Source organism: Chiloscyllium plagiosum, unplaced genomic scaffold (genome assembly GCF_037043375.1).
Source record: "Chiloscyllium plagiosum isolate Xiang-an unplaced genomic scaffold, Cpla_swu_hap1 HiC_scaffold_53X, whole genome shotgun sequence".
Lineage (NCBI taxonomy): Eukaryota > Metazoa > Chordata > Chondrichthyes > Orectolobiformes > Hemiscylliidae > Chiloscyllium > Chiloscyllium plagiosum.
Window position 1 is genome coordinate 14,166,098 of NW_028270191.1, and position 20,541 is coordinate 14,186,638.

The 20,541-nt window shown below is 45.0% G+C and overlaps 1 protein-coding gene across 1 annotated transcript; it reads right to left on the reverse strand.

Annotated features, from left to right (window-relative positions):
- Positions 1–626: 626 nt before the first annotated feature.
- On the reverse strand, positions 627–1,466 carry LOC148134645 (G protein-coupled receptor 15-like). The gene has a single exon (XM_087985482.1). It carries the CDS (start codon positions 1,464–1,466, stop codon positions 627–629), a length of 840 nt encoding a protein of 279 aa, XP_087841608.1.
- Positions 1,467–20,541: the final 19,075 nt, after the last annotated feature.

Below are 20,541 nucleotides of genomic sequence, written 5' to 3' on the forward strand. Positions count from 1 at the left end.
CAATGATGAAGCTTTTATTGATGGAGCTGATGAGATATGAAGGTGCATCTGGGAGGCAGTTTCGTTGTCATTCAGTTGGACAAATCCCAATCTTGGAATATTGTGGGGAATGATATGCCATTTTCCACAGCCACGATTAGTCACAATGGAATCACAGCAAAGGAGCAAGAATGAAGGTGAGGTAGAAGGGTCCAGCAAAGTTGGATTTATATTCCTTTTGGAGAGAAACTGTACTGCAGAGATGATCCAGGTCAATGGGCCAACCTGTAGACCCAGGGCTAAAGAAGAGAAAAAAGTGCCAATTGAGATTTGAAAATAAATCTTTCAACCAACAAACATGATGAAGATTATTCAACTCAATGCTTCAATACAGAGCTGGACAAATACAGACTTGCTAACAGAGTATCTCAGTATTGGAAGGACCATAATGGAGAGCTTACTCAGTCGGTATGAACTCTGCTGAATGCTCGAGATGTGGTCCCGGAATGAATATTTCTGGCATTTGAGACTGAATTTTTTTTTGAAGCAGAATTCATTCAGTGATCCAACTTGGGACTTTTCTGTTCCAAAGTTTCTGATGGCTGCATACCAATACACTATTAGCATCAGATTCCAAATCAAATCTTTTAGGCCAACCCACGTTTCATCAATGAGTGGCTAATCAGATGGAATGGATATTTCAACGCGTTCTTTAACTCCTGTCTGAATTTAGTCTGGGTTACAGCGTAAATACATGTGTTTGTGCAGCAACTGAGGAGTCGGAGTGCATCTCCAATCTGTTCTGCTGTTGTTGAATCAACCTTAATCCTGTAATAAGACATGATTGAAATCCGCTCAAGAATGGAATGTACGACGTATGTCAACCACAACAGGATAAAGCTGCCTGAAATACTGAAGAGTAGAATGATAGATTTTCTTCGATGCTCCATCTCAGGATCATCCTCTCCCTCGCTGCTCGTCTTGTTCCAGAGAGCCCTGCGGATTCGATTGGCTGCTAAAATATGCCTGACAGTCAGGGCGTTGAGAGTCAAAATAAGGAGGAATGGAATAAGTGGTGTTATGCTATATTGAAGCAACTCAAAGGTTGACCACATTGAGGAGACATAATATTCTAAGCTATTCCTTAAGCAGTACCAGGGGATATTGTCAATTATTTCATGTGCTTCATACTGAAAGTACCAGGGAATGTTTTTTAAGCAACTAAGCACACAAATTATGCTGATTACGATTGCTGCAGTTTTTTCAGTGCAATATTTTCTTTTCAGTTTCTGGCAACAAATGGCAACAAAACGGTCAAAAGTGAAGGAAACTGTTAACCACACCGAGCTGTCTGAAGCTGCATAATGCAGGACCCCTCTGAGACTACAAATGGGAGTAATGTTCAGGAAACTGTCTGGGAAATAGGAATCACCAATCTGATCAAACATGACATCGACAATGACCACTAGTAGATCCGTCACTGCCATGGATACCAGGTAGCGAGTGATGCACTTTGACAGACCACACTTTCCCCGAGACAAGATAGTAATTGCCACGATATTAACTGTGAACAAGATGAAACATAAACATTTCTTGATCAGTTACACAATACAAGTATGAGCTCAATTCAGAGCAAGATGATTACATTCAGGTGAAGTGGGAACAAGTGAATATAGAAGCTAGGGTCAGGCATGGGCCTCTCCTTAAGCCCAGGGTGAGGATGATGAAAGGACACTAGACACCTGGGGTGGGGAGCAAACCAACCAGTATTAGGGAGACCTGACCAGATTGGAGGAGGGTCATTTCACAGGGGCAATTCTGCATTGCTCACCCTTGCTACAAGCCCTCTCTTTAGTACTCTCTGCTGGTCTACCTGTCTTAATTAACTGTAAAGGCATTGCAAGGGTACAGGAATTCAGAAAGCTTGTAGCAGAACTGCATACATTCACTGATCATGGAAGTTTGAACAAGCCTTGTCTCTTTACTCTTGGAGAAAAGACTGCTGTTGGAAGAGCTATCATTTGGAGGGTGATTACTGAGGCCATCAGCATGAGGCGATCACCAAGAAATCCATTGGGAAGTTCAACAGAAATATCTTCAGCCAATGTGTGATGAGAATGTGGACTTGTAATCACAGGGAGTAGCTCAAACAAATAGTTTAGATGCATTTAAAGGGATTTGACAAGAACATGAGGGAGACAGGAATAGATGGTTACAATGACAGATTCAGATGAAGAAAAATTTGAAAGAAGCAGGACTGGGACTTTAATGTCACCATGGACTGTTTATGCTGAACAGTCTATTTTCCATTTGGTGTCAGAATCGAGGGAGAATAGAAATCATGGTTACGCTTGGGGTTGGACAAGGGATAGACAGTGAGATTGTGAATGCAAGGAGACTGCCCACAAGAGAAAATGAGCAGCACTGACCAGGGCAAACAGTGATAAGAGAATTAAATCTAGGAGATAACCCCAGAGCGATATAGGAAATGTGACTGAAGATTAATGGTGGAGTTCAGGGAGTGATTAAACAGATCAACTGCAATCCCTCAAATTGTGACAAATGGTCAATTAGGTCATTACATTTGGTCAATTTTTATTGGTCTTGTACATTACCCATGCTATTGCTCTTAAGCCAAGGGTCTGACCAAGTTACATGACCAGTGAAGCCAGATTTTGAGAAAGCTGTGATAAGGACAGGGAGTGAGTCTATAAGAGGCATGTTTGGAACTGGCGATACAGTGGTCAGATGTGGACAGACTGGTTCCAGAGGGAAAAAGCTAGATCACAGATCCACATTGCATGACTGTGGGAGCATGATGAGATGTCTTCCAATTGCTGAAAAGACAATATTACAATGTTTGTGCATGTGTAAAAGTTGGATTTTCAATGTGTTCCAACCATGAAAATTCACCTCTCATTGATACCACATGTGATTAGATTAGATTCCCTACAGTGTGGGACCAGGCCCTCCAGCCCAACCAGTCCACACTGACCCTTTGAAGACTAACCCACCCAGACCCATTTCCCTCTGACTAATGTATCTAGCACTATGGGCAATTTAGCATGGCCAATTCACCTGACCTGCACGTCATTGGACTGTGGGAGGAAAACAGAGCACCCGGAGGAAACCCACGCAGACACGGGGAGAATATGCAAACACCACACAGACAGTCACCCGAGGCTGGAATCAAAGCTGGGACCCTGGTGCTGTGAGGCAACAGTGCTAACCACTGGGCCACCGTGCCGCCCACTGATGTACTCAGATCAGGCGTCCTGCTCCTACTATGTTGGCACTCCACTATTGGTCCATGTTTAGCTGCTTTATAATAACAGGAGCAGTATTTAATGGAAGGTGCAATGTATATCTACTTGCCTTTATAATGTATTAAAATATTTCACCTGGGGATGATTTCTCTTTATAAACCTTCTATTTAGGATATTTTTGGCAGCTTCTCTTGTCCATGCTCGAATACATACACAACTTGAGGTCCACTTCCCTTCCCTGCTATTGTTCCTTGTCTCAATCTCCCATTGTAACCATTCCCTTCCCTTCTCCATCACATGCTCATTGAGATTCCCATTGAATGCGCTTCAACCACTCCCTGTGCAAGTGCGTTCCACCTTCTCACCACTGCCGGGGAGGGGGCACGTTCTGTGAGGGTCTGATTGGAATTCATGTTGGATCTCCTATTCAATGTCCTCCATTTCCTCACAAGAGGAGAGATTCTCTGTTTATTGCTAATGTCTAATCATTTTAAAGACCTCTATGAGGTCACATGCCAGCTACCTTTTCTGGGAGAACAGAGATATAGCCTGCTCGTCCTTTCCTGATTGGTAAACCTATACATTTCTGGTGTTATATTTGTAAATCCTCTCTCCACCCTGGGTCATTGCACCACAATCCAATTTCTCCCATTCCCCGCTCGGTTCATGTGGCACTGCAGGGTACCCATGCACTGTCCTTTCCAAACCATTTCCTGTTTCCACTTTCACCAGCTTCAGAGACAGTGAGCTCCTGCTCATTACTGGCTGCTCTCACTGCATAAAGTTTCCTCTCACACTCCCTCTCTGGCATCTGTGTCCCCTCATCCTTATCTCATCAGCAAATGCCTGCTTATTTTATCGAATCCTGACATGAACTTGTCCAGTTCGATCAAATCACCCCTCATTCCCCATTGCTCCAATCCCGGCTTCTCCCAGTCTAGCCTTGTCACAAAGATCCCCATTCCTTTTGGCAGATCCATGCCATATTCCTGGCACCTGTTGCCCAGGAAGTAGAGGCTGTGGATAAAAGGGTGACATTAGAAAGTGGTGACTGTCATTTAAAGATCTCCAGACCTTCATCAATCACAGACCTCTGCATTTCTCCCCTTATCCCTTGCACTATTTCTCCTGATATGCTGCTGACCTCATTCCCATTTCTAATGAAGCAAACACATCTTCCAGGTGAAGCAGCATTTCACTTGTACTCCCTCAGTCGAGTCTATGGTATTTGCTGCTCTCAATGTGGTCTCCTTTACAAAGGTGAAACCAAATGCAGACTGGGTGACTGCTTTGTAGAACACCTCCGCTCTGTCTATAGCAATGACCATAACCTCCCAGTTGCTAGTCATTTCCATGAACCACCTTGCTCTCTCAGGCTAACATTTCCATCTGAGCCTGCTATAAAGTTCCAACGAAACTCAACACAAACTCAATGAACAGCATCTCCTTTTCTTGTTCGGCATTCTACAGCGTTCAAGACTCAACATTGAGTTCCCCAGCTCAAGAGTTCATCTGTCAATGCATGGCCCCCTCAGCGCCAACCTGGATTATATAGTGAATCAATGGAGTGAAACCTAAACATATCACCATGACCTCCTGACTCAGTGTTTTATGGCACCATTATATCAAAGTAAGACAAAACCAACCAGGAAATGAAAGCAAGCCCTTTGCCAGTTTAGAAAGGAAACAGATCTCACCCACTTGGCAATTAAAACTTTGGAATTTAGCTGCAATATCCACCATTTATTGTACCATACAAAGGCAGCTTAATAATAGTAACATTTGAAAGGGTGACCCGTAATTTTAAACCAGAGCTCCCTTGTTCCGGACTGCCACACAAGAGGAACATCATTTTCATGTCCACCCTATTAACACTAACCAGGGTCTTATACATACCAATCAAATCAGCTCTTACTGTTCTAAACTCCAGGGGAAACAAGTGCAGTCTGTCCAACCATCCTCATAGAACAACCCACTTATTGCAGGGATCAATCCAGTAAACCCTGCACTGTACTGTCCCCCACAGGACTTAGATGCTTCCTGAAATAAGTGGAACTGAACTGCACAGAATATTCGAGATGTCATCTCATTGTTGCTTTATGTAACTGAATATTCCTCTCATTATTAAGAATTGCATCCTTTACCTTTCCAGATTCTGTGTTGTACCTGCCTTTTTGTGACTCACACACCTCAATACCTCCACATCTCAGAATTCTGCACGCGTTCTCCATTTAAATACCCCTCTGCTTTTTAAAAGTTCTTCCTGCCAAAGTGAACAACTTCACATTTTTCCATGTTAAATGGGTGGCATAGTGGCTGAGTGGTTAGCACTGCTGCCTCACAGTGCCAGGGAGCTGGCTTTGATTCCAACTTTGTATAACTGTCTGCGTGGAGTTTGCACATTGTCCGTGTGTCTGTGTGGGTTACCTCCGGGTGCTCCAGTTTCCTTCCACAGCCAATAGATACGCAGGTTAGGTGGATTGGCCATGGTAGATTTCCCATAGTGTCTAGGAATCTGCAGGCTGGATTGATTAGCTGTAGGAAATACTGGTTTATCAGATGTGGGTCTGCATTTGATGCTCTTTGAAAGGGTCAATATGGACTGAATGACCTGCTTCCCACTGTAGGGATTCTATGTTACACTCCATCTGCCCGATGTTTTGCTCACACACACAACCTATCAATGTTATACAGCATACAACAGTGAAAAAATGTCATGCCAGATTCCTTGTAGTAATGAGTCAATGCACAGTCTAGTTCCAGTTGAGATGGCAGAGTTACAGAAAACTGGGACTCAGGAGAATGATGCCACTGAAGGGGTGACTGTACAGCAAAGATGTTAAAGTAACATAGTAAACATCCCCAGGAAGGAGAGAAGCAGGGTAATGGTGAAACACAGCAGAATAAAGTTACAAATTGGTCACTGAAGCTCACCAGAAACTCCGAGAACTGCCAGAATACAGTAGAAAGCGAATTTGGCAATATAGGTGATCCAGAGAATCTGGAGCAGATCCATTTTCTCTGAGAATCCAGTGTTGGCGTTGGAAGCAGAATACCTGAGCCCTCCATTGAATGGAATTCCAATTTTATTTCACTCACAATTCTCCAATGACTGAATTGGAACAGCACTGCTCCTGACATTACTCACAGTCACTTGAACAAACAGGTTCACAAGGAGCTCTGGTATCTCTGGTGTATTATTGAAGGATTACATCCATGTGGGTTGTAGCAATTTGAAGTTACGCAACTCCAGGATTGCACTGACACTTTGATAATAAATAGTTCAAGCATTACAGTAACAGTGTTGGCCATCCCACTCAAGGGGGAGTTGTCCCTTCCCTAGAGGGAAAATGGAGGAATGGGGAAATAACTGGGCAAGTTGTTGACCCTGAAGAGAAGTGAATGATATTGTGGTTGCAAAGGTGATAGGTCACCTTCCTGACCTGTTGCCTATTGAGGCCTGTAAATGGTCAAGTAATGGCCGTTTCCCTGAGCACCTGACTCCCTTGTTCAGTGAGAAAATTGGTGGATATCCCAATCAGGAAACCATGGTGACCCGTTAGCTGGGGGTCGAGGGGGCATTCAAATGGGGACAACTGGAGACATGGATGTTTCTGAAAGGCTAAGCCTCTGCTTATGACCTCCCTGATCCCTTCACACTGAGGTGTCCAGCCCTAAAGGAGAACATTAAATCGACTTTGCTTCTCCCAGCTCGATCCCTGGAGTAGATCGCTGGTGGATTTCAGGATCCAGACACTGCCGGTAACTTGGCCAATCGTGCCTGCCAGCTCTTCATGAGGCTGGGTGATTGGACATGTTCTCTCGGCTTTGGGGGGAGGAGGGACATGTTATCACCCACCGACAACACCCCCCTTTAAACCAGGCTGTTTAGCCTGAGGCTGACACTCACTGACAGAGGAGCACTCACTCTTACCTTCCATCATGTTGGAAACCGAAAGTGCACCATAGAAACAATAATGGCTGTGACCACACTCAGTTGTGGTGGGAAGTGACTCAACCTGTGAGGGAGGGGGCTGCAGCAAATACCAACCATAGGAGGTAACTTGCCACCTGCGAACCTGCACTGATAGCTTTACATTGAGTCTCCTCCCAGATGGTACCCCATGGAGACACATTTCTTCCATCGGGTGTATGACCCCAATTACGGCACACTGCTCCTGTTCATAGACCCACAAGTATCTTCAGGTTGTAGAGTCAGTGAGGTCTACAGCACAGAAAAGGCTGTTCAGCCCATCGAGTCTGCAATGGTCAGAAAAAACCACCTAACTATCTCATCCTATTTTCCAGCACATCATCCCTGCCTCTGTAAATGCAGATTAATTCTGTCCTTCAGTATTGATTCCAATCATTTCCCCAGCACTGAGGTTTGTACTGAGTGGTATGTAGTTTCCTGGTTTATCCCTTGCTCCCTACTCCATCAGCTGTCCTCCAGTTCTTTAGCACCTCTCCTGTGGTCAGAGAGAAATGGAAAATTATTGTCAGTGCCATTGCTATTTCCTCCCTCGCCTCACTCGACAGCCTGGGATATATTTCATCCAGCACTGGAGATTTATCTACTCTTAAGCCTGCCAGGCCACTCAGAACGCCTTCTCCGTTCTCCTCCCTGATTTCTGTTCCCACTGTCCAATATCATGGCCCAGGAAAGTGACTTGGGCATTGGCAAATTCACTTTTAGCCAGGTTTACCACCAAACCTGCCTTTTAAAGTCGGTCCTCAATATACACCACACAGTTGGGTGATCTGGCAATGACCTTATTGGTTAGTCTCTGAAACGTGGTTGGAGCGTTTTTCAGACCTAATGGCATGACTTTGAAATGATATATTGCATTTGACGTTACGAAAGCTGACATTGCCTTTGATCTCTCTGACTGAGGTATTTGCCAGTACCCTCTGAGCAAGTCCAACTTAGAAATGTAAGTTGCTTGTCCCACTTTTTTGACACAATCCTCCAACAGTGGAATTGGATATACATCAGTCTTTGTAATGGCGTTGACTTTGTGATAGTCCACACATAACCGTTGGGTACCATCTGGCTTTGGCACCATGACTATGGGTGAGCTCCAGTCACTGTAACTCACTTTGATTATGCCATCTTGGAGCATGCACTCTATCTCCTTCTGAACTTGTGCCAACTTTCAGAGTTATGCCTATCAGGATGTCGCTTAATCGGAACAGCATCTCCTATATCGACATCATGCACAATTAGGTTTGTACTTCCCAGTTTATATCCGCCTATCACCCGATGTGATAGTCATAACTCTTTCAGGTCATTTCGACTTTCTTGTGGAAGGTAACTCAGTAATATATCCCAATTTTTGACAACTTCCTCATTGTCCAATTTGATTTGAGGTATGTCCAATTCAGAATCCTCTGAACTTGGTTCTTCCTTCTGTGCTGTAATCATTAACACCTTCTCCTCTTGCTTTCCTTCCCTCTCAAAATACCTTTTGAGCATATTCACATGACACACTCTGAGATTTTGTCCTGTCTGGAGTCCTTATCAAGTAGTTCACCTCACTCAATTTCCTCTCAATTTGATAAAGTCCACTAAACCTTGCTTTTAAAGGCTCACCTTTTACTGGACATAACACCAATACCTTATCCCCAGTTGCAAACTTGTGAATTTGTGATTTTTTAATCTGCTTCCTGTTTCATTGTATGCTAAATACTTTTAAATGCTGTCTAGCCAACTCTCCAGCTCAATTTAATCATTCTCAAAAATGTGATACATAGTCCAAATGGGTGGTCTCTGAATGCTGACTTATTAATTTCTCCTTAATCAATTTTAATGGTCCTCTTACTTCATGCCCAAAAATTAATTCAAATGGACTGAATTTGGTTGATTCATTCGGTGCATCTCTAATCATAGAAAGTACACACGGAACTCCCTTATCCCAATCAACTGGATAATCCTGACCATAAGCCCTCAACATGGTCTTTAGTGTTTGATGCCAGCTCTCCAGTGCTCCCTGCGATTCCAGTTGGTATGCAGTGGATTTGCATTGCTTTATTCCCAAATTATCCATAACCTCCTTGAATTGTTTGGATGTGAAGTTTGATCCTTGATCTGACTGGATCTCTATTGGTAGCCCGTATCTCATAAAAATGTAAGTAATTCCTCTCCAACCCTTTTAGTTGTGATGTTGTGTAATGGGATTGCCTCTGGAAATCTAGTCAACACATCCATTATTATTAATAAATACTTATTCCCACTTTTTGTTTGAGGTAGGGGACCATCACAATCAATCAAGATTCTTGTGAAAGGTTCTTCAAATGCTGGAATAGGTATTCAAGGTGCAGGTTTTATTCCTGCCTGTGGTTTTCCGATTAGCTGACATGCATGATACATCTGGCAAAATTCAACGACATCTTTGTGTAGTCCAGCCCAGTAAAAATGTCTTTGTATTTTAGCCTGTGTTTCCCTCACCCCTAAATAACCTCCAAGTGATAGCTCATGAGCCACTCACAGCACCTCCTTTCTGTACCCTACTCACAAAACAATTTGATGAATTTCTGCCCATTTCTCACCTGCCTGAAAGTGTGATGGTCTAAATTTCCTCATGAAGACATCATTTGTTAAGTAATAACACACAGGAATGCATTCACCTTCTTTCTTTGTAAATGCCTTTTGATATAACTGTTCTAACTCCTCAGCTTTCTGCTGTAACTCAATCAGTTTAGCAGAGCTAAATATGCTGGCATATTTGCCTATTTGCTCCTTCTCTGTTCCATTTATCTGATCAAAGGAAGTTTCAGATAACACTACGTCAGCTTCCTTATCTGTGCCTTTTGATCTCTCCTGCTTCAGCTTGAGCCTCTGTGATCTTGTCATCACACAATCAGGGAACATTCTTGGATAAACATTCTCCAGGTCTACAGTTGCCTGCATTTCCACTGGCTTTTCAGCTAGAGTAGGCAGCACGCCTACCAGTGAGCCAGCTATATCATTAGCAAGGACAAATTGTATTCCTGGAGCTGAGAGTTTGTCCAGTACTCCCACCACAAATTCTCCCCTCTTCTCTGGACTCTCTAGCCTCACTTTACATAACTGCGCACCTTTTGTCTCACCATGAATTCCTGTTACCAGTACCTTTTCTGGCAATAGTCCCTCTGGAGTACAAACCTCCTCATTCCTCAGCATTACAGACTGAGAGGATCCTCTGTCCCTTAACATTGTAACCTCCTTACCTACTACTCCCTGACCTATGTGAATAAACTTTACCCTTGCATGTATATTTTTAAGCAGATCTGGCACTTCCTCCTTAGCCAACCTGTGATCATCTTGTACACTCTGAGACAATCATTTAACTTCCCTTGTGCATTTTGTTACTAGTCCAACAAAACTTCCAGGCTTGTCTGGTTTTCCTACATCTGGCTTTCTCCTAGCCCACTAACACTGTGATTTCATGTGGCCCACTTTATTACAATGAAAACACTGGAGCTTTTTGACTTATATGTCCCCCTCAAGGGTTTCTTTTTGACCTTGTAGTAAATTATCCTTATGATCTTCACTGAGATCTACCTTTCCCTTTCCACGTGAGGATTTCTCTTTGCCCCAATGTCTATCCCTCATGGACTGAAATTGATTCTGGAAGCCTAACCATCTTTTATGGACCAGCTCATAATCATCAGTCACTTCAGCTGCTAACCTTGTCATTTTAACGCTCTGCTCTTCCACATGAGTTCGCATTACGTCAGGCAGTGAATTTTTAATTCCTCCAAAATAATTACTTCTTGAAGGGCATCATAGATTTCCTCAATTTTTAAAGCTCTTATCCATCTATTGAAATTACTCTGGTTGATCCTTTCAAACTCAGTGTAGCTTTGACCTGGATCCCTCCTTAGATTCCTGAAACATCTATAGGCTGCTGGTACAATCTCATATGCACCTAAAATGGCTTTTTAAAATCTCCTCATACTCCCCAGATACCTCCTCTGATAGGAATGAGAATACCTCACTAGCCCTAAGCACAGGTTTCATTTGGATCAACAAAACCCACATTGCCACTGGCTACTGCATTTGTTAAGCTACCTTTCAAATTAGATAACAAAGGCTTCCACATCCTTCTCATCAAATGTAGGCAATGCTTGAACATATTTAAACAGTCTCTCACTAGGCTTCTGACCACCAGGGGCTTGCTCATCCTCACTCTCTTCCTCACTAAGCCTACCCTCAGCCTTTATCTCCAACCTTTTAAGCTGACTTTCCTTTTTAAGTGTCAGTTTTTGAAGTTCAAAAGCTCTCTCATTTTCTTTCTCTGCTCTCTCTTTTTCCCTCCCTTCTGCTTCTAATCATAGCTCAAACTGTTTCATTTCTGCAGCCCTTACCTTATCTCTCGCCTCTAACCCAAGCTGCTTCATTTGCAATCGAATCCTTGCTATCTCTATAGATTCTGATGGTTTCTCCAACAAGTTTAAATGCTGAGCTACTGCTGTAATTATCTCTCCTTTCCTCACAGAAGCAGGCAGTTCCAATTCCAGCTTCTCTGCTACTTCTTGCAACATGGTCAATTTCACATTTTGCAAAACTTTCAAAGTCCCCCCATCCACATCTAGAGAACTGTTGGCGACTGAAAGAGCCATTCCTACCCCAAGCTTTGTCTACCCAAACAAACCAACACCCGAACTAAAGACACTAGCACCTACCACTCGCTGTTTAAAATCCCACAAAGAGCCTCCAGTCTGTTATGGACTAGGCCAGACCACTCAAAACATTCTTAAGCAGGCAGCCCGAGACCTAACTTTGCAATTTGTTTCGGTAAGTGTACAGTAAAAATTACCCAGAGTAAGATAGCTGGGTTGACTACTAGATTTTAGAACAGATAAACCATTTATTCACAAAATTACACAATGAAACACAAAGAACAGAATAAAGAACCCCTACAGAACTCAGTCTATCCAAACTAGACTGAAGTATGCTGTTCCGAATATACACAACAGTCCCAATAAGCAAACCCCCTTTAAAACCCAGTATAAATGGAACACATGCTTACCGGTTGAAGTTGAAGGGCAGAAAAGAGAGAGTGCTTCCACACAGCTCCCTGTTGAACTTCCCAGTTCAAAACTGAACTAAAAATTGCTCAGCTCATCTGGAGAGCTGACCACTCCCCTTTCATTATACAGGTCACTTCTAAACCATGACCACTTTGGCCTGAAGTCTCATCTGTTGACATATAAACAAAAGGCCTCTCAAAATCCTTTTCATTTCTGTACTAAACCAGACTGACCGGAGTCCAGTCTGGTTTATTGCCCCATTAAAAAAAATCAAGGACAGGGTCTCCTTGAACCAAGAAACAGCTTTTAGAAAAAAAGGAACTAGCTTTGTGACACCTTCAATGCATTTATAAAGTAACAGGATTTTCCTTTATTTTACCAGCCATTATTTTATCATGTCTCCCCCCCCCCCATCTCTGCTCTCCTGATTTCCTTTTCCCATTCCCCTTTGTACATTCTATATCCCTCCAGGGCTTTTGCTGTTCTCAGTCCTCAGTTCAGCTCAGAGGGGGATAAAGCCCTCACATGCGCTTTCAGCGATTCATACACGAGGACACCCGGGTCTCGTTGAACAATCTCCCCCTGTTCCAATTTACAGCCAGTCAAATAATAATCTGTTTTTGCCACCAAAGTGGATAACGTCACATTTATCCACATTTACTGCATCTACCATGCATTTGTCCACTCATTCAACTTGTCTAAAGATTTCTGATGAAGAGCTTATGCCTGAAATGTCGATTCTCCTGCTCCTCAGAAGCTGCCTGGTCTGCTGTGCTTTTCCAGCGCCACACTTTTCAACTCCAGCATCTGCAGACCTCGCTTTCTCCTTGTCGAAACTGAAGCATCTCTGCATCCTCCTCACAGCTCACCCTCCCACCCAGCTTTGTGTCATCTGCAGTCCCCCCCCCAGTCCCATGCTCTTTAATTTTACACATTAATCTCTTGTGAGGGACTTTGTGGAAAGTTTTCTGAAAGGGAGGGTGTGTAAAGGGGTGATCGAAAGTGGTTCAGGGTCGGGAGGACAGAATGGTTCCTTTCCAGTGCTGAAAGGGGAAAGGAGGGGAAGATGCCCTGGGATGTGGCATCATGCTGAAGGTGGTGGGATTGGCATGGGTGAGCCATTGACAATGCAGTGTGGTTGGGATGGAAGGTGAGAGCACAGGGAGAATGATGGTGGTTCTGGAGTATTGAAAATGTCTAAATGCTGAAATGCAAGGAACAGATGGTGGAGGGCACTTGGCACCACGTTGGTAAGTCAGGGCAACTTCAGCTGAAGAACACTGGAAGATGTATATGACGTGCTGAGGTGGTAGGCTGCATCATCTTGACATGATACACAGGATATGGAGAAAGTCAGAGAATGGCATGAGTTCCCTTCTGGAAATGAGCTTTGTCCAGGAAGCTGTGGGAGGCTGTGGACCTGGAGTGAATGTCCATCAACAGCCTGTTCTGAGAAACATAGACAAAGGTACATTGGAAGTAAAGGGGAAAGAAGGATGGAAAGTGGGAACAATGTAAATGAGATTTTCCGGTTCAGGGGGAGAGCTGGAAGTGGTGCCATCCATTCCTCAATGTTAAAGGTGACAGTGGGCAGGGCCGAGGAATCCACGATGTAGCTGAGACAATGGCTGACGTAGCTCGGACCCATGACCCAAAGGAACAATGCTCTTTTGGAGGAAGTGAGTGTACAGCTTGAAGGGAATTTGTTTGATGTGAGATCAAGCAGGAGGCTGGAAGAACACGGCAAGACAGACAGCGGCAGGAGGTGGAGAAGTCAATGTTTCGGGTATTACCTTTCTTCAGGACTGGAGGTGGGGGTAAGGGGAGTTGCAGATAAAGAGACGGGGTGTAGGCGTTATGGGTGGCAAGAGGGGTGGAGTGGTGAGGTGGTGCTAGGTGAATACAGGTGGGAGGTACGATCTGGTAGATCGATGTGAGGCATGAATCTGGTTGGTAGCTGGAAGGAGGGATTGGCCAGAGGGAGGGAAGGGAGGAGGCAGGGATGGCAAGGGAATCTGGGAATGGGTGGGAAGATTATTGAGTCAATGCTATGTCCTCCGGACTGTAAGCTGCCCAGGTTGAAGACGTAGAGAAGACCACATCTCACCTGGAAGGACAGTTTGGGGCCCTTGGATGGAGGTGAGGGAGTTGGTGTGCCAGCAGGTTTAACATAGTTTACAGTTGCAGGGTAAAGTAGATGGGGCATTTGGGGGTGGGGGAAAGGGTGTTGATGGGAATCGTCCCTGTGGAAGGCAGAGAGGGGTGGGAGGGGAAGATGTTCTAGGAGGTGGCGGTGGTGTTTGAGGATGATGCGCTGGATGCGTGGACTGGTGAGGTGGTATGTGAGAACAAGGTGGACCCTGTTTTTATTTTGTTTGGATGGGGTGTGGTTTAGAGCAGTGGAGCAGGGAATGGAGGGGGTTTGGTGGAGGGCTGTCTGGATGACTTGGCGGGGGCGGGGGGGGGGAACGCACATTGTTCAAAAGAGGTGAGCATCTGGATGCTTGGGAATGGAAGGTGTTATGGACCAGGCCAGACCCCTCAAAACATTTCAGCAAGTTCATAGAGTCACAGAGTCATAGAGATGTACAGCATGGAAACAGACCCTTCGGTCCAACTTGTCCATGCTGACCAGATATCCCATACTGATCTACTCCCACCTGCCAGCACCCGGCCCATATCCCTCCGAACCCTTCCTATTCATATACCCACCCAGATGCCTTTTAAATGTTGCAATCAATAGACAATCGACAATAGGTGCATGAGTAGGCCGTTCGGCCCTTCAAGCCTGCACCACCATTCATCATGATCATAGCTGATCATCCACAATCAGTATCCTGTTCCTGCCTTATCCCCATACCCCTTGGTTCCACTATCTTTAAGAGCTCTGTCCATCTCTTTCTTGAAAGTATCCAGAGACTTGGCCTCCACAGCCTTCTGGGGCAGAGCATTCCATATATCCACCACTCTCTGGGTGAAGACGTTTCTCCTCAACTCTGTTCTGAATGGCCTACCCCTTATTTTTAAACTAACAATTTTAAACAATTGTACCAGCCTCTACCACTTCGTCTGGCAGCTCATTCCATACACGTACCACACTCTGTGTGAAAAAGTTGCCCCCTTACGTCCCTTTTATATCTTTCCCCTCTCACCCTAAACCTATGCCCTCTAGTTCAGGACTCCCCCACCCCAGGGAAGAGACTTTGTCTCTTTATCCTATCCATGCCCCTCATGATTTTATAAACCTCTGTAAGGTTACCCCTCAGCCTCCGACATTCCAGGGAAAACAGCACCAGCCTATTCAACTTCTCCCTATAGCTCAAATCCTCCAGCCCTGGCAACATCCTTGTAAATCTTTTGTGAACCCTTTCAAACCCAGCCCCTAACTTTTCTGGATCTTTTAAGCAGGTGTACAGTGGATATTCCAGGAGTGATGAATTTGGCCCAACCACACCGTTTTAAACAAAACAGAATTTATTTACACACAAACAAAGGAGAACAAAATATAGAATAACATAATGTATCTGAAAACACCGTAGACACAATCGCAACTTAATGATGGTGTTCTGAATACATGCAACATCCCCATAGACACCCCCTTGGCAAAAAAAGGTAGAATTAAACACAGGTTCTGACAAGAGAGATGTCAGAGAAAGAGAGGATTAGCTTGGAACTGCTTCTTTGGGTCCAGCAGCTTCTCTGGATTCCCAGCTAAAACCTGACCAGCAGCTGTAAACAAACAGCCAGACTGCTAAACCCAAACCAAACTAAACCCTGATCTGGGAGGAACTGGCCACTCCCCTTTCATTGTACAAGTGTTGTTTTTTAAAAAACTTAAAATGTTCTTCAAGTGGATAAACCCAGACATATCGGAACCCCTGCCTTTACGACCCCGCTGGGAAAACTAAACCAAGGACAACATCACTTTGTTAAAGGAGCAGCTTCATCACAAATGTCTCCTCACCAGAGCAGATGCAATGGAGACGGAGAAATTGGGAAAATGGAAGAGAAGTTTTGCAGGATACAGGGTGGGAGGGGATGTAGTCCAGGTAGTTATGGGAGTCTGTGGGTTTGTAGTAAATGTCAATCCATAAACTGTCACCAGAGATAGAACACAGAGGTCAAGGAAGGGGAAGGGGAGGGGGGTGTCTGAGGTGGACAAGTGAATTTAAAGGCAGGGTGGAAATTATTGGCAAAGTCGATGAACTGCTCGAGTTCAGCCTGTTTGCAGGATGCAGCACTGATGCAGTCATCGATGTAATGGTGGAAGATTTGGTGCACAGTGCCTGAAGAGGGATGGTTTGACGTAGCTGACAAAGAGGCAAGCATAGCTGGGGTCGATCAGAGTGATTGGAGGTGTGGTGGGGAGATCATTGGAGATGATGAGGTCACGGACAATGTGGGTGATAGTGCCTAGATGGGCCACGGTGGGGTCATGGTCAAAGGGGATGTGGTGTCATAGAGCTGGTTTGATAGTGAACTGGGGACTGGTGTGGAGAGAGTGGAGTACTGCATGTTCAGAAGGTGTGAGGCTGGAGTGAGTGAGGGGGTGGAGAAATCAAGGTGGTTGATGTTGTGTTGGCAGTCAGTAATAAAGAGGTCTAGGATGGGTACAAGGCTGGGAGGGAGTATCCAAGTGGAAGAGGAAGGTTGGAGGTGGGAGAAAGGATCGTCGAAGGGTGGTTGGGAGTCTTTGTCAAAGAAGGAAACATGGAGGCAGAGGCAGCAGAAGAAGAGCTCCATTGTCATAGCGGATACGGAATTCATTGAGATGGGGACGGAGGGGCACGAACATGAGCCCTTCACTGAGGAACAGACCATTCCACCTCACAGCTCAAGGTCGGGAGTCGGTGAGGGACGGTGACGATGTGGCAAATCTCCAGGGTGGGGGTCTCGAGGAGGCTATATGGGGTAGGGGCAAGGGCAATGTGGTGGAGGTTGGAAGTGGTGTGGTGGGTGGGGAGTAGGTGTGGGAGGGAAAGCAGAGTATGAGAGGGGTGAACTAGGGAGTGGGATGGGGGATTGGCTATGGGGAGGGGGTGGAAAGTGGGATGAAGTAGAGTGAAGGGAGGAGAGGTGGAGAGGTAGGGTGTGTTGTGGAGGTAGGCAGCTGAGGAGGGAGAGCTGATGTACTGCCTGGCTGCAGGTGGGCACGTTTTGCCAAGCATCTCAGCTGGGACCGTAAGGGCAAGTCCGACCTCCCAGTCACAGCCCGTTTCAATTCCCCTTCCCACTATCTCTCCAACATGTCCATCCTCAGCCTCCTCCATTGTCACACTGACTCGGACCGAAAGTTGGAGGAACAACATCTCACCATCATCTGCCTGGGCAGTCTACAGCCTGGAGGACCCAACATTGAGGTCTCTAATTTCAAATAACCTTTCCACCCATCCCCCGACTACCTTTACATCCCCACCTCCTTCCTTCCATCCCTCCGACTAACCCCTCCTGCCAGCTACCAACCAGATTCATGCCTCCCATCGATCTACCAGGTCGTACCTACCACCTGCATTCACCTATCACCATGTCACCACTCTGCCCGTCTCCCCACCCATAACCCTCTCCCTCCACTGTCTTTATCTGCAACTCCCCCTCCTCCCACCTCCAGTGCTGAAGAAGGGTTATATCTCTCCACCTCCTGATGCTGCCTGGCTTGCTGTGCCCTTCCAGCCTCCTGCCTGTCCAATTAGGATTCCAGCATCTGCAGGTTTTTTTGTCTCTGATGGCAGATGGAGACCACCCAAGTGAAGGGATGGCACAGCGGAAAGGGCCTGCTGAGGATATCTCTTCAAAGCCATCCCCAGAAACTGAGAGCTGTTGAAGGAATGTTGCGCATGTTCAAGTCACCTTCAACTCCAGGTTCAAATGAAAGCTGTCACTACGGACATCTGCACAGTGTTGATGATACCCCCCCTTTACATCATCAGGCTGAAGTATCCCTTGTTACAGTCCCATTGAGAACCCCTTCCATCCCAGTTTACATTTATCAATGTGTGGGGGTCATGTTGACACAATCTCACGTTGACCTGGAAGAACGCAGTTCGATCCTTCAGTTTCTCTCCTTCTGTAGCATCTGCTCGGTTTCCACAAGATTCATTGTTAGTGATCCTGATAGGTCTTCCTCTCTTTCGTCACTGTGTTTTGCAGCACCTCACCCCCATCCCCCAGGCATGGTTACCAGGCCCTGCACCACATCCCTCGCATTCCCCATTCTTCAGCTCCCATCCCTTACCCACTCCCTCCCTCTCCCTCTCTCAGAACCATGATAGGATTCCCCTCATCTTCCACCCACCCGTTTCCATTTTCAGTCAGCCTTCCTCTTTCATGTCCACCACCAACGATGACTTGCCCTTGCCCGACCTTTGCTGCATTCCAAAGTGTCGATTCCTTCTGTGACGCTGTTCCCTATTCCTCAAACTGGTCCAACTGTCCCTCCCTTCTCTGCTGCACCTTTCTATGAAAGTGCCGGAGATGTAAATCTTGCCTTTTATACCTTCGTTCTCTCAACTATCCAAGGCCCCAAACACTTCTGCAGAGGAACGTGGTGATTTTGTGTGCACTTGAGTAGACACGATCTGCTGCTAACAGAATGGCGATGCTGCTTTGAGGAGTTCAAAAGGAGCTTGGAGGATTGTTTTACACAGCAGCTCGCTACAGTCTCCCAGCATGACCTGCAGCAATTCAAACACTTCATTTACACAAGCACTGACACACAAAATATATTTTTTATTGCAATTTTAATAAAAATTATCAATTTTAGGCTTTACACATAATTGATCAAGTTTTTGTCACAGATAACCAATCTTATATTTGTCATTCAATGCTCTGATATTTTCCCGGAGGGCTGTATAAAACAGTGAGTTATAAATACATCAGTCTGCCTCACTGTCAGAGCTAGTCACCTGTTGAATAATCTCCCATTCAGGGTTACCAAATACATTACCCCTCTCACCAGCTCCTGTCTGAATTTTCTCTGTGTCAGCCCATAGATACACGTGTTTGTACATGAACTGAGAAGCTGCAGCATAAACCCAACTTGTTGGGTGATGTATATCGGGTGACTGTAATATTTGTCCGCATAGTTAAGGTTTGTTACTGGCCAGTTTACCGAATGCACCGTGTACGTCATGCATAAAAAAATGAAATTGGCAGAAATAGCGAAAAGCAAAGCCATTGATTTTCTCCGATGTTTCACCTCTGGGTCACATTTGTTCTCTACATTAGACCGGAGTGCCCTGCGCACTCTATTTGCTGCTATAATGTGTCGGATGCTCAGAGCATTGAACAAGAGAATTAAAAACATTGGTAATAAAGGGGTGATAATGGTGTCGATCCATTCATATGCTTTCCACAAGGGGGACGTGTAATAATCAGCAGTTGGAACACAATGCCATAGTATGTTGTCAATTCGAATGGCAGGTTCCATGCAATAGTAAAAGGGAATGCTTCTCATACAGCTAACCATGCACACAGTCGCAATAACGATGCTCGCGGTTTTCTCAGTGCAATATTTCGTTTGCAGCTTCTGACAGCAAATTGCGATAAAGCGATCAAATGTGAAGGTTACAGTAAACCAGACAGAACAGTCTACAACGACAATATATGCCACAAAGTTTACAGTGCACACTGGAGTCAGATGCAGGAAGGTAATTGGAAAATACAAGCTATTAATCTTAAGTAAGATCACATTGATGATAACCACCAGTAGATCTGCTGTAGCCATGCTCACCAGGTAGCATGTGCAACATTTGGAGAGACCACACCTTCCTTGAGAGAGGATCACGATTGCTACCAAGTTAACTGTGAAAAGCACAAAAATTAAAATTTCAATCAACATCATTTCCAAAGTCCACATTTCAAGGAGAAAATGGGTTGATTAAGAAGATTTTAAAGTAGCCATTTCGTATTTTCAAGTTATATCTCAGTTTGAATTTAATGAATCTTTTATAAATGAACGGTGATATTTGCGGTAAGCATTGTAAAGGAGAGTGAGGACGCGATAAAATAAAAAAACCAAGAAAAGCACATACTTTGTATACATGGACAGCACAATTCTGTATTACTGTGTGTGATCACACACTTTGAAGCCATTCCCATGGTGTTGATTTATGGTCTGTGCAATATGGAGTTCATAATGGAGGACTGCATGATGGCTCATTGGTTAGCAATACTACCTCATAGTGCCAGGGACCTGGGTTGGATTCCAGCTGGAGGTGACTGTCTGTGTGGAGGTTGGATGTTTTCCCCATGTATGTGTGGGTTTCCTCCTGCAGTCCAATGG

Excerpts from the sequence above, each read along its gene's own strand:
- LOC148134645 (XM_087985482.1), bottom strand. The coding sequence starts at position 1,466 with ATGGCAGTGACGGATCTACTAGTGGTCATTGTCGATGTCATGTTTGAT.